Genomic DNA, 17,657 nt, shown 5'->3' on the forward strand with positions numbered 1-17,657 from the left:
AATTAAGAAAACCAGAAATAGAGTCAACCCACAGTGTCACTGCTGCTGTTTCCCACTCCTCCACATGACTGAGAGTAACTTGGTGCCCGGATGAGGGTCTTCTGCCTCAAGGATGGGTTCACCTGGGTACTTTGGAGCCTGACAATGAACCTAAGCATTTCACGGTCTTGGAAACCAGCCTCAGGACAACTGGTTAAGGATTAGTCATCTCTAGCTGAAAGGTGATTTTGAGAAGGAAAGAAATGGTGGGCCAAAAAAAACTCAGGAAGAGAGATGCAGAAAAAGCATTCCAGAAGTCATTAAAACATTGTTACTTTTATTTTCTGCAAAAAATATTGGCAGCCCCGATAGACCCCTATACTACTCCTGCCCCTACCCCTGTCACCACGGAGGATTGACTCTCCCAGTGATTGTGTCTCCTAGCAACAAGGAAGAACAGTTAGTCAGCACTTACCATGCATTAAACACCTGCTTGGTGCTTTGCATTTGCCACATCAGCTTCCAAACTTTGTTGGGCACAGAATAATATTCCCATTTTGTGGAAGAAATGAAGCTTCAAAGAAAGCACTTAAATAACTTGCCTAGCCAGTAAGTGACAGAGCTGGTCATGAACCCCAGCCCTCAGATTCCAAATGCCATGTTCTTGTCCAGCTGAAGATGAAACAGACAAAAATCAGTGCCCCATACAGCAGCAGCAGCAGCAGCAGCAGCAGTCCTCCAGTAAGGCATAAGAGGAGAGTGGCTGGGAGACATCTGCTAAAGAGAAGGGACTCTGGCCTCCATGTTCTCTGGTTGGCAGGAAGAAGGGGGGGCTGCACCTCAAAATGTGGGATATCACTTGCCTATAGGCTTTTACCACAGGCTTTGGAAAGGGGTGGGTGCTGGAGCTGGTAAAGAAAAAGGAAAGGGAAGATGAGGCAAAAGGGAATTCACTTCAATCTGTGAATTTCCTCATTTGCAGCAATAGTACCTACTCATAGTGTTCTTCTGAGAATGGAAAGAGATAATATATGTAAAACGTTTGGCAGAGTGCAGAACCAAAAAGCCAAAGGCTCTGGAACAAGTAGCTATCTCTAGTCCCAGATCAACAAATAACCTGTCCGCACTCCATACTATTCAGATCTGCTCTGACAGTGTAGACAGAACCAGAGTCCAGACTACTGCTCCCTGGTGTCTTGGTATGCAATGACAGTAAGCTGGGAGTTCGGTTTCCTTCCTAATCTCCTAGCAGCTGAGAAAGGGGGCAGCCAGTAACCCGCAGGGAACCTGCCTTGGATAAGCCTGCCAGTGAAATCCTTGGCAACAACACCCCAACATATACAAAGAAAGGTTCTGTCTTATCTTCTCTTATGTCATTTGGCCTGAAGCTGACTCCACTTCAGAGCCCACCGTTAATAGTTAACCTCAGTCACGCAGGATTCTGGGAGCCACCTTACCTGATTAGCCTTTATCCTGGTAGGAGTCTCTTCCTTTCTCTGTTCCTACCCCTCAGCCCTGCCTTTGTAGTTTCAACAGTTTTGGTGGCTAGAATAGAGGCAATCAAATAATCTTCCTTTATATTATTTCAAATAAAGGCTATAGCTATTTTTCTGAGGAACCAGATAAGTGACCTTCATTAGGAAGCGAGTACTTTGATTATTGACAAGACATCAGCAACATTCAATCAGTAAACTTTTAATGTGTATAGGAAATGTGAACCTTCTATCGACCAAGACCTGTTATAGACGATTTTACACGTCTCATTTCATATTTATAATGCTTTGTTAAATATCAGCCCATTTTACAGGTAAAGAGGCTCAGAAAAGTAAAAAATTTGCTCAAAGTGATATGACCTGTAAACGGCAGTCAGAATTTGAGTCCAAGGCTCCTTGATTCCATTCTGGGATCTTTACATTAGGCCACACTGCCCTCTCTTATTATAATTACTTGAAAACGGCCCAGGTTGAAACTGAAGTGGGAGGTGCCTAAAGAGCAACTTATGTTTGTCTCCCAGCTTTTCCTATTGCACGCTATGTTGGGGATACCTCAAGGGCACTGCTTCTGCCCCATTTCTGGGTGAGCTGAGAGAAGGAAAGGCACAGCGTGTCCTGGGATCATCTGGCCTTGCCAAGGCTCAGTTCTGGTCTCCCTGACTCGGAGGCTGTGTAGATTCGGGACTAGGAGGTCCCTGTGACAAATCTGATTCAACTCCTCTAGAACTCCTCTTTTTGGCCAATGCGAACTGGGAAGGCCTGACGCTCTTCATCAGGCAGCATTTCCTAGAATGTGATACAACCACTGACACCCCAGGCCCATTTAACAACCTGGGGAAGGAGAACCACAGCAGTCTTGTAAGTGTAATAAGAGCACACACCACCTGGCTATATGCAAAAGCTTGCTAAGATAGAGTTGCAGGATAGCAAAGCACAGCTCTGGGGGCAGACAGTCTAAGTTGGGTGCCCCCTCTGCATTTACCCATTTTGCAACCTTAGGCAAGTTACTTATCTCCCCAAGTCTAGGTTCCTTATCTGTAGCAACCCTACCTACCTCATAGGGTTCTTCTGAGAATTACAAGAGGCCGTATACGTAAAATGATTAGCAGAGTACAAAACTAAAGGGCCGTGGGAATAGAATGTATTCACATAACTAAAATGTGCCTGAGTTAAAACAGGAGAAATAAAAACTCTTAGATTTTGGACACATAGTCTCCTATGGGCCAGAGGTTGAATGTTAGTGTCTTGGTGAAGCTATTCAAAGTACGTAAGCTCTGTGAGGGCAGAGATCCTGCCAGTCTTGTTCATCACTGAACTCCAGACTCTCCACAGTGCCTGGTCCATAGTAGGGCTCAGTAGATATTTTATGGATGCATGGATGGATGGATGGATGACCAAATAGACTGTCTTTCAATTACAAAGAAGGCTGCCTCTGTGCCCCTGTGCCCCTCTCTCAGTGAATGGCCCTGCTATCTATCATGCTACCTAAAAAAGAAAACTTGGGTGTACTTTGGCTACTCTTTTTCATTCACTCCGTACAATCTACCAGTGCTGTGAATTCCACCTCCCAAATTTCATCTTGTGAATCCGTTCTCTTCTCCCAAATTCTACCTTTGTTCAGGACCTTCCCCATTCTCTCCTGGATTTCTATACCACCTCCAAGCCTCCAGACTGTACCCATCCCTTTGAAACCACTCTCCTCCACACTTGGTACAGAGTGATCTTTAAAAAGCACAAATCTGATTAGGTCACTGCTCCACCACTTCCACCACCACCGTACTTAAGGATGATTCATGTCACACTACAGACTTTAAGATAAAGCCCAAACACCTAATCATGGCATCCCCGGCCTTTATAATCTTGCTCCTATCTGCTTCCCAGCCTATGTGGCCAATGCCCCCACCCCCACCTTGAGTTCCAGGTTTTCTCCAGTAGGTTTATGCTCTCTCTTGCCCTGTGCCATTGCCTGGGTTTCTTCCTCTACCTGGAATGCTCTTTTCCACCTTCTCTGTTCCTTTCCACACCCTTCAGAACTCAACCCTGGCATTGCCCACTGAGGATCCTTTCCCTAACTTCCCCTAGCCCCACTATGAATTGAATGTCCCTCCTCCTAGGGACTCCCAGCGCTTAGCGCTCAGCCCATGACACTATGGTCTGTTTCCTTGTCTGTCTTTCTCAGGTGCCTGGCTCATGGAGTGCTTTGTTTTGTTCTTCACTCTACCTAGTACATCCCCATTTAGTCCTGGCACTATGAATGGTTCTTGAATCCATAAATACTTTGTCTCACACCAAACACGCACTTTCTCAGAAGCATATTCTCAATCAATATCTTTGGTCAGTCATGTGATCAGTCAAGATATTTAACCAAGGAGTAGGGTGTGGTCCATGACTCTGCAAAAATTACTAGCATAGACGTGTGGGGAACATATTTTTAACCAAAAGTCAACACACATGATCTGACAAATATGATGGCATATTTTTCTATCCTAGAAAAATTTGACTATATGATGTCTACGGCTACACAACCGGATCTGTCATTTTTGCCTTACTATAACGTTACTCAAATGTGCCAACTCAAATAATAGCTAATAAGTCAGTAGCTGACATTCTTGGTAAGCTTACTATGCAGCAAGCATTAAGTTAAGTGCTTTGCCATCATCGCACCTAATCTTCTCATCTACTCTTTGAGGAAGATCTTTTTATTATCTCCATTTTACAGATGAGGAAACTGAGGCTTAAAATTTTGCCGGAGGTTACACAGGCAGAAACAGACATCTAACCAGACTAGTAGTCTGTTTGATCCTCTCAGCCATCCTGTGATACTGACCTAACCATGACCTCTTAACCTTATTAGATCATCAGAAGAGCTACTGCTGGGCAAAAATAGCTTGTGGCTTCCGGAAAATTTTATTAAAACTCTAAATCTCCTGGCAATAACTTTCAGAACTCATGATTCAGACCAGCAGTTATATTTGAAAATGGTATCGCAGTGCAGGTCTCCTGGCTACAGACATGCTCTCGCTGCTGGAGAGGAACGCTCAACCTTGACATTTATGACAATCTGTGTGTTTCCTGTTACTGGGTCTTTTGCCATCATCTACTGAAAGGCACTGACCCTCATTCTATCCTCCCTGAGAAATCCTCTCTTTCAGGTTTAATTGGTCTGTCCCATTCCTTAGTTATCATTTCATTGGGATCTGAGCAACATTTCTCTAAGTCCTGACAACTGACCACCTGCATAATGATCACCTGGGCACTCATAAAAATGCATATTTCTGGGCCCCATCCCACAAGGGTCACAGAGAATCTCTATAGATTGGAGCCCAGGAAGCACCATTTTAATCACATTCCTCAGGTAATTCTTATGAATAGTAATGTTTTAGAACCACAAATGTAGTCTCCATATGCTCACAAGTCCAAGTGTGGTCGCTGGACCAGCATCCGCAGTTTGTCAAAAACAAAGAATTCTTAAGCCCCAATCCTGAGGTACTGAATCACAGCCTGCATTTTAATGAAATTCCCAGGTGATTCATTCACATCACTGTGCACTCAGAGACCCAGTGATCTAGAACAGTGTTTCCCAGCATTTTTTCACATCACAGCATGCATAGAAAACAAAAGCATTTGTTTGACATACAGACGAGAATACCTGCTGTGGATCTGGGGTTCAGCCTGTCCCAGACCCCAACCTGGTCAGCCTGAAGGCTGAAAACATTGACATCTCAAGCATACTTGTGACGCAGCACACTGGTTGGGAAGTATACCCAGTCCTTCTAACTTTCTTCATGAGGCATAACTCCCTAAATCGTGCTTATTCTTATCTCCTTTATGATTTGTCCTATCTTTTCATGCATGTTAAGAGTCAGAAAGTTGACTTCCCAATCAGCTAGGTCTTAGAAATCTTCATGCAGTGAAAGAACACAATCTCATCTTCAAGTTCTAGGTTGTCTTTCTGGGAAATGTAGGGAGAAAAGTTGTGTCTGCTATTCTGAAGAGTCATCTGCTATGGCCTAAGGGATACTACCGTGTTTCCCCGAAAATAAGACCTATCCGGACAATCAGCTCTAATGCATCTTTTGGAGCAAAAATTAATATAAGACCCGCTCTTATATTATATACCCGGTCTTATATTAAAATAAGACCAGGTCTTATATTAATTTTTTCTCCAAAAGACACATTAGAACTGATGTTCCGGCTAGGTCTTATTTTCGGGGAAACACGGTAGGCAGAACTAAAAGCCTTCTTCTCTCTGAAGAATGATCCTTCCCTCTTCGTTCACAAATCAGAGAATTAGCAAAATGCAAGGTAGCTTCCTCTCTACTGAAGAAAGTGCTGAGAATATGATTTTGTTTAATCCTTCCTTAGCAAAATCTGCCAGTTTATAATCTAGACAAGTGTCCCTTCTCTTAGCCAGCCCCCTGATAGTGGGACGACAGTTGGGATAGAAGAAATGGAATACATTCAGAATCACTTCCTGGTGAGACCATCTGACCACAACGACCAAGTGTCAGGACTCACCATCTGACTTTGCAAAGCCCTCAGCTATTTGAGAACCCCATTGTTTTTTCCCCACTAAGGAAAATGTTGAAAATTTAAAGCTCAAAATAGTGAGCTCTTAATTTGAACCAAATATGACAAGATCTACCCCTAAATGAAAGATGGTGATGATCTAAGTAAATACAATTGAGGAAGAGGTGGGGAAACCATTGCTATCGTACAGCTCAACTTTTTTTTATCTTCTCTTTCCTCCTAGCCTGCAAATCTGTGTCTAATTGTCTCCACTGTGCTTCTCCCAATTAGAGCATAGACAAAGTAGCACATGCTTTGGCTGGTTTATTGAGGAGTTATCGCTCCTCTGTCCTGAGACAGTACATCCCTCAAGTCTTACAAACCTGTCTGAGCTTCCCTTTGTACCCCAACTAAATCCAAGAGAGAGCTTTGCCTGAAGTCCCTCTGCATTAGCAGTAGAAAAGACAGTGACCAGAGCATACTGTCACTTGCCACCTCTGGTTGATTTTCATGGAACTCTTCCCTTCATCCAGATACAGAGGCTAGCAGGCCTTTCTCCTGCTCTAACCAAGAAGTTCAGAGACCAGTTGGCAGTTCACCCAGAGAAGCCATGATGTCTAAGAAATGAGTGGGTTTTTCTCTAAGTTCGTAGCAAGAACAATTGGGAAAATATTTCCATCCCGGATGATCTGATTAACAAGTGCTAAAACAGCAGCTTGGGGGCCGGCCCGGTGTCTCAGGCAGTTGGAGCTCCTTGCTCCTAACTCCAAAGGCTGCCGGTTCGATTCCCACATGAGTCAGTGGGCTCTCAACCACAAGGTTGCCATTTCAACGCCTCGAGTCTCGCAAGGGATGGTGGGCAGTGCCCCCTGCAACTAGCAACGTCAAATGGAGCTGAGCTGCGCCCTCCACAACTAAAACTGAAGAGACAACAACTTGACTTGGAAAAAAGTCCTGGAAGTACATACTGTTCCCCAATAAAGTCCTGTTCCCCCTCCCCAATAAAAAAAAAATCGAAAAAGCAAAACAGCAGCTTGGGGACTGCTGAGGGCTTGGACCTCCCAGCCCCGATAATACAGCTACTTTACTTGACTGTTTCAAATACAGATATTGAGCCATCTCTTTGCTTCATGGTCCAGGATGAAGAACAAGCTGTGGTACTTTGAATTTGGCACCTCGGAGACCTTTGCAGCGACCTGCAAGAAACTCCATGACCATATAGAGTTGGAGGTAAGTACCCAAGTGGGGAGAAGACTTCCTGGACGTTGGTTCTGCTCCTGGACTGTCACACACACTCTCAGGACATGTCCCCTTAGATCCTTGAGAGGTGATCCAGAGTGTAATCCATTTGTTGTACCGCCATGCTGTTCCCAAACCCCTCGGCAGCCTCACTCGGTGGAGGCTTCAATGGCTGCATTGGCCTTTCTTAACCTGTCCAGCGAGTCCTTAGTCACTCTGGGGCCTAAACGCCCAAAGCAACCAGGGCTACAGTCCATTCCTTCTCTTACCCCTCTCCCCACTGTGGCCTCACAAGTCCCCTTTTTCAGAGAGGCAAAGACTTAGTTGCTGCCAGCACAGGGAGAGGAGTTGCTGCTGGGGTAGAGGCAATGTTCCAAGCCTCGAAAAAGTCTGGGAACTGATGGCCACAAAGCAGCAGGGGTAAGAGGTATGAGAGTTAAGACCACAGGTGACCAAACATTCCCCAGCTCACCCACCTCAGCTCTCTTTGCTGCTTAAAGGAGTCGACTCATAGATATCCAGGGTCCACATTGTAGGTGTGCAACCTGTACAATTGCTCAGAAGGGCCCTCGGTTTAATGCTCTTCTGTCACCGTCTTGAAATTCTTGATAATTTTTTAACAAAGGGCCCTGTATTTCCATTTTGAATTGGGCCCTTCAAATTATGTAGCTGATCCTGCTGGTGCACTCGTGTTTTACTAATTCTTCCGGCACTTGCAGCAGCCTGCCTCAGACAGTTTGCCTGTCGGCTTTCCTTCCCTAGTTGATAAGCTGCCCACTTCCCACCCCTTCACCCCCACTTCTGCTGGGTTGCTCTGGTGAAGTCTTCTCACTGATATGAGAGGGTCCCCTTGGTCTCTGGCCACCTGAAAGCCCAAACTTCTATGCACACCAGCTCCATCTCTGCAGGAACTCAGATCCGTTGGTTCCCTTGCCCATGGTTCTCAGCTAGCAACCCCACCATCCTATGGGATTCAGACCTATAGTCTTGTTTTCACTTGAGAAAAACAAGTGAATGGGGCCGCCAGAGTTCAGCCAGGATGGGCTCGTCCTGGCCCACAGCCTTTGTCCCTAAACATGCATTAGTAGTCTTTTGGGGCCTGGGCATCCCTATGAGAAGTATTTGGCCTGAGGCAGTGTGGGAAAACCCCACCACACCCTGCCGGAAGGGAGCCTGTGCTCACAGGGAGTTTTCACAAACAAAATACAAAGCCAGAAATTCTGTGCTTCTATTAGACTTATCTGCCTGCCTCTCCCGGTTGGTTGCTGGGTTACCAACCTCAGGGTGGGAGGAGCCAATCCAGCTAATCCTCTGAACTTTTGGCCAGCTCAGTTAGAGGGCAGAGAGGCCCAGGAGCCTGGGTGTGTCCCCAGGTGGTACCACCTACACCTAAAAGAGGCTGAGGAGCCAGCCATCTTCTGTTGATATGTAAATCCATTGCCTGGGAGAAGCAAGTGCTGGGCCAGAAGCTAACGGAGAGATGTGTGCATGTTTCCTGTTGGCGTGACTGTCTGGTGGGGTCTCTTTAAATATACCCCAAGACAGGGACAGCCCTGCCTAACCACTGCCAGCTGCAGGCGCACAGCGACTGCTTGTTCTCCCTGCAGATGGCCTTGAAACTGTGCCCAGAATAAAGCAGCTTAGTTCCCCGGCCTCTGAGGCCTGCCCTCCCGGCTTCCAGCTCCAGGCCAGCCTTGTTGATGGTCCCCTCTGGGTCCAAGACAGGATGGCTCATCCTCAAGCTCACAGCAGGCTGGTGGCCTGGTTGCTAAAGATGCTGGAGGCCTCTGGAAGAGGTTGCTTGTTCACACTGTGGTGCGTTGAGAGCTTTGAGGAGCACTTCCTGTTTTCCTTATCTCCCCATAATGAGTCTCTTTAGTATTTATTTATTGATGAGGCTAAGGGAGGGGGGTTGTGACAGGTGGCTCCTGACACCCCACAGGATTGGGGCAGGTGCCATTTTTGCATGCAGAGAACAGTGGGTAGACAGTCCTGTGCCTTGTGATCCAGAGGGGGACAGAGACAAGGAGGTGAGGCATGTGCGTGACAGGCGTTAGAAGGCTGCAGAGCACCACAGAAACATGTGAGAGCACGAGGGGCCTCCGCAAGAGCAAAGAAACTATGTTAACTGATCTTCTACATGTGAGCACCGCGCACATCAGTTTAGGCCTGTGAGAACCAGCACACTCTTCATTTCAAGGTCAAGAATTTCTTATCCCAAGAATAACCCCAGACAGGTATTTATACTACACGTCACGATGTTCAAAACCCGACTGCAGCCTTTATTCCATAGTCACACAACAACCCCATGAGCTAAGTAGGCCAGGTATTATCCCCATTTCATAGAAAAATAAGCTGAGGCACAGAGGTTTAGAAGGGTAAACAGAAGGGAGAGAAAAATGAAAAGGTAAGAGGGAAAAGTCACATGCTTTGACGGCCTACCATAATGTGTCCTCGTTTGACACCATACCCCAGTGAGGCAAGTACTATTACATTTTTTAAATAATGACACTGAGGCTCAGATACATTAAGTAACTTGACTAAGATTCCATTGTTAGAAATTGATAAGAGAGAAGGTTCTAGGTCTCCTGGAATGAGTTTCGCTTAGAAGCCAATTAATACAGATTTACCTAACAAGCGCTGGGAACTCAGTGAGTTCTTCAGCACAGAGGCACTATTTTTCCCTCCTTATTGAATGTGGGACCATTTGGTTCCCTCTCAGCTGGGCAGATCTGCTGAGAAATGCTTCTAAAGAACAGAAACACATTCCTCCTGCTCATTTGAGGAAGGAATGGGTTCAGGCTGGGCAGCAGGTGACAGTCACAGAGGAAAACTGCCTTGAAGTTTACAGAAAGTTTTCTCACACAGCATCTCGTGTTATTGTGATCCACAAAACATGCAGGGCAAGTATTAATGTTTTCACTTTATGGGTGAGGAAACTGAGGCTGAGAGGTTCAGCGACTTGAGAAAGGGCAAAAAGGTAAATGGTTCAGGGGAACAGATAAAGTCGTGTGTGTGTGTGTGTGTGTGTGTGTGTGTGTGTGTGTGTGTGTCTGATGCTGGTTAAAATTTAGATGGTGAAACTTAATGCTAAAATGAGATTATGCAAGGAAGATCTCCATGAAGAGGCTTTCACATGAAATACATCCTATTTGTCTGAGTCTAGTGGCTTGTTGAGAAGGACTAGGAAACTTAGTCCCTTCTCTGAAATTAAGCTTATAGCCCGGCTGACAGAACACACAAGAATTCACATAGTACTCACCTAACTGGTGCTAAGGAAACTGGGTCCAGGGGTTCTGGGGAGCCACGGAGCCAAATCACTGTGGACACTGTTTTGAGGACTCAAGAGACTCAGATGGGGAGAAGGTGACTCGAGACCTACTGCTGTCACACACAAGACCTGGGAGTTAGCCCTATTCTGCAATTAGGTTAAATAAATTGGCGAACTGTGCATCTGGGTTTGAGGCTTTGCATCTATAAAATGGGGGGAAGGGCCTTAGCCTACTTCTCAAGTTGCAAGTTTTCAGGTTTTGTATTATTTTGTTTTTAATGGGAATGGTGCTAAGCACCTCACAGAATCTGCAAAGCAGCCTCATGTTGCAGGTGTCACAATCACCTTTCCAGATAAGGGAATAGAGGCTGAGAGAAGTCAAGAAGCTTACCTGGTCCACAGTGTTGTGTCTGCTTGCTCACGGACAGTGAAGGAATTCACGAGTCAGGTAGAAATATAGAAGGAAGATTTACTAGAGGAAGAGAAGGTCGGCTGGGCAGAGTCTGCTGCAAACTACTGCGTCGAGTCTTTTGTCTCCAGTTTTATATTTTCTAGCCAGGATATAAATCGCTTCGGCCTGTAGTGGAATTTTCTATTGAGTTCGGCTTTATCCATTGGAGTGGGGGAAGGTGCAATTCAGCCGGTGGTTATCGCAACCTTTGCATGTTATGTAGATTTCAGTTGGAGCTGAGAGTGGCTCCCACACAGATGCAAAACCTGTCCCAAGTCCCAGGGCCAGCACTGGGCAGAAGTAAATAGAAACATTGAAACTGGTCTGCATAGCAAATGTATAGGAAGCAGAATCATTAAGAGGCAAAGAAAGAAAAGAAAGCTTTCAAAAGTCCCAAGCTAAATTACACTCATTAAATCAAACTATACCAGAGATCCAAATCTCAAAATAGAAGATTTAATGCCACCATTACAATCCCCTGTCTTCACACACAGACTATGAGTGTCAGGTCAGGCTTCAAATACAGATTTGCCCCAAACCAAGGAGTTTCAGTGCAGTACTAGTACTTCAGTCGAGAACAGAGATTCTTAGGCAGGTCATATCTGATCTGCTTTTATTCACATACTTTTATTTATTTTCACATTTCAGATAACATTAAAAGCAGGCAAAAGATTTTTTTACATTTATCAAAAAGAGATCATAAAAAAAATTGCTCACCCTAAATGCTTCCTTCACCGGAATACAGAGGAAAGCTTGTGAAAGCTAGTGCTGTTCTTGGAAAATGGGTGTTCAGTAAATTGTGGTTGGCTGTCATTAAAAAGGCAGCGTGTCACCCAGATGGCTCTCAGCATCCCTGGTCTGAGGCAGTCTCTCAGGGTCTCTGAGTCTCTGACTTCTCTTCACTTCCTAAGCTACCCTTGACATTCATTCTAATCTGGTTTCACCTGAATAAACAGGTAGGGGAATGGAGTGAAGGAGGGGCACAATGAGTCAGCTCCCCTACCCCAGGCCCAGAATAGCCTTGCAAAGGATTTTAGACTGGATCAGTCAAGTGGAACAAACCAGGAGGCTTTGATTCTAGCACATACTTTACATGCTGTGGAAATTTTTCATTTTACTGGCTAAAAACAAGAACTTCCAAAATTCCTTGACACTTTATCTACTTTAAAACAATGTTCACAAGGGAAGGTGAGCCAGCTCCAGTAATATGAACCTCTACATGAGGAAAAGGGAGTCCAAATTTGGAAGCTACTCAAATAAATCTGTTATCCAGTATATTTTGGGAATCGGCACCTCAGTTCTCCCCCTTCCAATTGAGGATTTTAAAAAAAGAAAAAATACTACAGAGACTTGAGTATATCAAATATTCCCAACTTCCCCTTCACTTAGAATTGATACTTGTCCATATGTGTTTTATTCCCTTCAAGTATTTGTTAACCAAAGAAATAAATTACAGATAGAACTGAATTCCCCCACAATCCTTTGTGTTCTGCAACTTGCCTTTTTCACTCACCGTTACATTCCTGAGATCTCCCCATATCCATGTTGACAGAGCTTGCTTGTTACTTTCAACTGCTCTGTAGTGCTCCATGGATACCCCACCATGACGGTGAGGAAGAGCAGAAATGGGAATTCTCAGACACTGTCTGTGGGAACGTAAGTGGCAAACCACTGTATTTGACAATATATGCTGAACTGAAAATGCCTTTGTGGACTGTATGACCCAGCAGGTTCTTCACAACCTGGCCCTAGAGAATTTGCTGCACGTGAGCTCACCAGAGGATGAGGACCAAGGTACTGTGCAGCATTTTTTATTGTAACAAAATGGAACCAACGCAAATAACTCTTATTCTAACACTTTAAAAAGACTGTGTGTCAAAGTCCTGAATGCCACTGAATTAGACACTTTAAAGTGGTTAATGTTGTGTTATATGAATTTCATCTCAATTTTTAAAAATTTAATTTTACAGAAGGGAGCGTGCTAGGCAGACTGCTAGGGATATTTAATCCATATCATGATATGGGCCCTGTCTATGAGAATCATAAATTCTAGACCTAACATTTAGCACAGCCATTTGCATGTAAAGAAGCTTAATAAATAATGAACGTGATTACTTTCAGATTGGGCAGATTCCTTTAGTTTAGCAACTCTAATCCAATTAAGTGCGATTATTTCTCAAAAGAGAGAAATCAAGGACTTTACAGGTTAAGTATCTTGACCTCGTACATCCTGCCAGTAAGTAGCAGAAGAGAACTCATGGCTCTCCAGCTCCAACTGTGAACACTGGCTTATTTTTCCTTTGGTATCCACCTGCAATATTGCACTCTTAAATTAGAGAGGAAGAGATCCTCAAGCACTTTGGCCTCTTTGGACATCATCAAAACCTTCTCAGTCTGGGCAGGTAGAGACTTCCAAAGTTTGGAGTAATGAAGGTGGGAACTGACCAGACGCTCAGCCCATCAACCCAGCCATAGTGATTCCGAGATGAAATGAGGACATGTTCATGGGGAAGGGAAAGTGGAGAAGGGCATCAGAAGGGATTTTGAGTTCTTGGAAAACTGAAGGTGGCAACCTGATTATGCATCAAACACTAAAGCAAAAAGAAGGTCGGAATGGGCCTGAGAGAAACATCTTGCTTTTAGTCTATTATTCCCTTCCTCAGTCAAGTCCAGTGGCTCCATCTTCCAGCACCATCTTCATTGTGAGATCACCCAAGGCAGCTCTTGCCACTTTCGATTTCTTCTCCTTGCCCATCCTACAGTGCTCCAATGCCCCTACCTCAGTTTCTTCCTCCTCCCTGCTATGTCTGCTACACTCTTCTCCTGATTATAAGAGTAATCCAAATTCATGGTAGAACATTTTAAACTATAGAGGGGCAAGAAAGAAAAGTAATCCACAACATCACCAACAGAGATCAGCATGGTTATAATGTTGACCTTGTTTTAATCCTGTAATAATATTAGCCCTTATTTCTTTAAAATCAGGCTTCTGGAGGACCTCTATGATTCTTTGATTTCTTAAACCTTATCCATTTTTAAACACAACTCCATCTTCCCTGTCTTTCTACTTCTTTCAGCCAGGCACTGACTACAAGTTTCCTTCACTGATCCTTAAAATCTTTCAGCCTACTTGTTTCCGTCAATTTTCTCTTATAAAATCCCATTGTTTACTTGCAGTTTCTGACACATAACTTTTTCTGTCCCTTAAATGACCCACTTTTTTATTTCCTTCAGATGTGTACCCTGCATTTTACTTCAAGCCTCCATTTTATCCACATGCTTTTATTTTCTTGTTCTTTTCCATTTCCTTTGTTCTTTGTGAATTGCTTTGATTTTCTTTGTCTTCAGACTCCTGGCTATACATACTTTGTGTCTTCCAAGGACTTTGGAATAACTTTTACGGATGAATTCAGTGGGGAGATACACAGCCCAGTGGATAGACTAGGCCCAGGGAGGTCTCAGAAGACCAAGGTTGGGGTCACATGACTCAGTGTGTTGGGTTAAAAGGCAACCCCACGAAAGGTTCCTGGAAGATCTTCACGGTAACCTCTGCCCCAGCGAGCTTAACTTTTCTACTGTCAAGGTCCCTTAGTGAAAGAATAACTTTCCCCAAGCAAATGTATCTTTTAAGTAATAATGAATTGTGAGGCCTTATCAGTGGGAAATGTATTATTTCTCTGAGACTTTTTAGAATACTAAAAAGAATTCATGGTCTTCATCTCCATACTCAGGAGATTCAGCGACCTTGGGGAACAGAACCGTTCCAGTCCTTTTCTGCTTCTACAACTGAGTTATGAAACAGACAGAGATTATTATACACAAGTGCATCTTTTTGGCTATAGTAGATAGGTCTTTGTTTATCTATGTTAGTCAGTGAGATCATAAACTTGCTAATCCTAGTCTTCTATAGAAGAGGAATTAAAAATGTAGAAGAATTGACTCTTTTAGGAAGGGCACATCTAACAAGGGGTTGGATAATACCAATGTACACGCATATATGTTACATCTCAAGTCCCTTCGTATCAACAAATGATAATAGCAGCCACTTACGGAGCACTTACCTTGTGATAAGTTCTGTCCTGGCACTTTCAGACATCACCTTATTTAATCCTCATAAGAACTCTACATGGTGTGGATTATTCCCATTATTTATACAAGGACACTGATTTTCTGAAAGATAAGTAATTACTCCAAGATCGGATGAGCCCCTCACTCACAATGCCACAGCATTCCCTGTAGGAGCTGGCCTCCACATTACACTTCCTTTTGCCACCTAATTCATCTGTCTAAGGAGGTGGTAGTGAGGTTCCCATCGGGGACTTGGCACGTACATCAGGCAGTCAGCTGTTTGAAGCAAGGACTCTATCTTATTCATTCTATATCTCCAGGCCTAGCATACTGCCTGAAATGAAGTAATTACTCTATATTGATTATAAAATTAAATCAAAGTGGGAAAAGTCTCATAATTAGTGTGAACAGTAATAGAAATGACCACTTGACCAGTCTCAAGGGAGACCTTTTTGTTGGAAGCAACCCAAATAAAAGGGAACCACCCTGGTCCATTTGTAACACAAAGGGGAGATGGCTGAGCCTTTGGCCTGGCACTCAGACATTCTGCGACCACTGTGGTGAGTGGGAAGACCTCCCACACCCATCTCTGAGTTGTTGCTGGGAACTTTGAAAGTAGCAGAGGGTCTGGGACAACTGTGAACCCAGGACAGGAAATGCCAGAGTTCTCCCACCTCTTTCCCACCAAAAAGAGTTAAGACAGTGAGTGGGCAGAGCCCAGAGGGCAGCATGGGTGCAGGGCAACTATGGGTTCAGAGGAAGTGACCCTGAAAGGCAGAAGAAGGAATCTCCATACTGACCCCTTGCTCATGGCCCAGAAGCCTACCTGCCCCTGAGCTCTGCCAGTCCCTATGGCCATCAGCCCTGCTCTGTCTGCAGGAAGGTCTGACCACTTAGAAAACCTCATCCACCCCAAGTTGGCCTGAGCTCTGCAGACAGACAGCAAAGCCTGTTAACCTGCATCCAGAGCAAAAATGCCTCAACACTCCACGTTTCTTTAACTTGAGGAGGGTGGAGCAGTGGATAGGAAATGGCTTTGCCCTCCGTCCAACTCTGAGGCAACCCACCACCATGAGCTCTGAGAAACAGCAGTTTTGTTTTGGAAACTGGCACCCAGTGCAGGCTTGCTCCTGGAAATGAATTTGGTTCCCCCCAGCTGCAATGCTCTACTTCCAGCCTCCCTGCCAACACCCCCTTCCAGCTGCCCCTCTCAAAGGCACCATTGTGCCCGCCTGGCACAGCAACAGAGGAGGGCTGAAGAGGAAGCAAACATGTTCTGCCCATGGCATGTTCCTAAGCAGGTTGTGTGTACATGGCTTCAATGCTGCATTCCTTGAACCCACACAAACCTGCCAAAACGCCATCATCCCTGTCACAGATGGCAGCCACTTTCCAGTCTAACTGGCCGACCAGAGCTCACTGTGAGGGAACACAGAGCACACAGCTGAGTGGGCAAGGCTGGTGGGAGGGGGCAGGGGGGCAGATGACACTTTTTCAGAACAGCACTCTAGCCTGCCAAACAAAATAAGGCAGAACATAGACTCTGAATCTGTGAACCGGAGAGGGGTTTAGTCCCACTGACCACTCAACAAACTCATTCTGTCATATTCTAAGTGTACATCCAGCCTCCTCCCGAATGCTCCAGGGACAGGAAGGTCACTACTTGTCCAGAAGTCTGTTCCATTTTGGACGGCTCTGACTTTCAGAAAGTTCTTCCTGATGTTGAACAAGTATATATGTCCCATTCATTGCCATATCCCTCCCTTATCAGCACTTAGCACAATGCTTGAAACAAAACAGGTGGTCAGTAAGTGTTTGTGGGATACACGACTGAATTGCCCATCCATTAGGCCTGTTTTCACCCTCTAGGGGCACATAAATCATGCCTTCTTGCTCCGCCATATGACTGCCCTTCATGCTTCAATCTTCCACGTTGTCTCTTACTGATCTTCACAGAGCTACACATCCCCACTTCCTTATCTGACTCGATGTACAGACCCATGACTCTCCTGACCACTCTTCTCTCGATAGACTCCACATTTTTCCAGTATCCTCTTTAAAATGAAGAAGCAAATCTCTTGCATCTAGAATACTTCAAAAATGGCCTCATAGGTAACAGCACACAAGATTAGCAGGCGTCGAGTATATGCTAAGTCGGACTGTCTTCTTGACCTTGTCATTTATATCTCATGCAGGAAATTTGCAGGTTCATGAAGCCTACCACACACCTGAATAAATTTGGAAAGAAGGACCTTCTTTAGTTTCACTAAGTCAATGTTTCTTCTTCATCTATGAAAACGACGACACAAATACCAAGATAGCAAGGTCGTGAGGATTAAACATAAAATATATGAAGTGCCTGCTTGATAATACTCAATAAATGATATATGTTAATGTTACTAAATGATATATATTCATGTTACCATATAAGATATATTCTTAGTATTAGTGTTTAACTGCCCACAACAGACATGAACTCCTAAAATGATATAAAACAGTCCCTCTGAACTCAAGGGAAGCCACTGTCTTGTAAGATTTCCTTCCATCCATGCCAAGCCAATTTTTTTTAATTGTACTGGACTGTCTTTCCGATAATGCTATCACCACTCATCAGCACCACTCAATTTATTGCCTTTTCTTCCCTCAG

General features: G+C 44.6%; 1 protein-coding gene across 3 annotated transcripts in view; it reads left to right on the forward strand.

Moving 5' to 3' along the window:
* DGKG (diacylglycerol kinase gamma) overlaps nucleotides 1-17,657 on the forward strand; it is a 195,608-nt gene that overhangs the window by 126,292 nt on the left and 51,659 nt on the right. For all 3 annotated transcript variants that reach the window (XM_081063127.1, XM_081063126.1, XM_081063128.1), the window contains one exon: nucleotides 7,121-7,211. In XM_081063127.1, the coding sequence (XP_080919253.1) occupies nucleotides 7,121-7,211 (91 nt within the window). The remainder of the gene's footprint in view (nucleotides 1-7,120; nucleotides 7,212-17,657) is intronic.

The sequence above is a fragment of the Rhinolophus hipposideros genome (genome assembly GCF_964194185.1).
Source record: "Rhinolophus hipposideros genome assembly, chromosome: 2".
NCBI classification, from domain to species: domain Eukaryota; kingdom Metazoa; phylum Chordata; class Mammalia; order Chiroptera; family Rhinolophidae; genus Rhinolophus; species Rhinolophus hipposideros.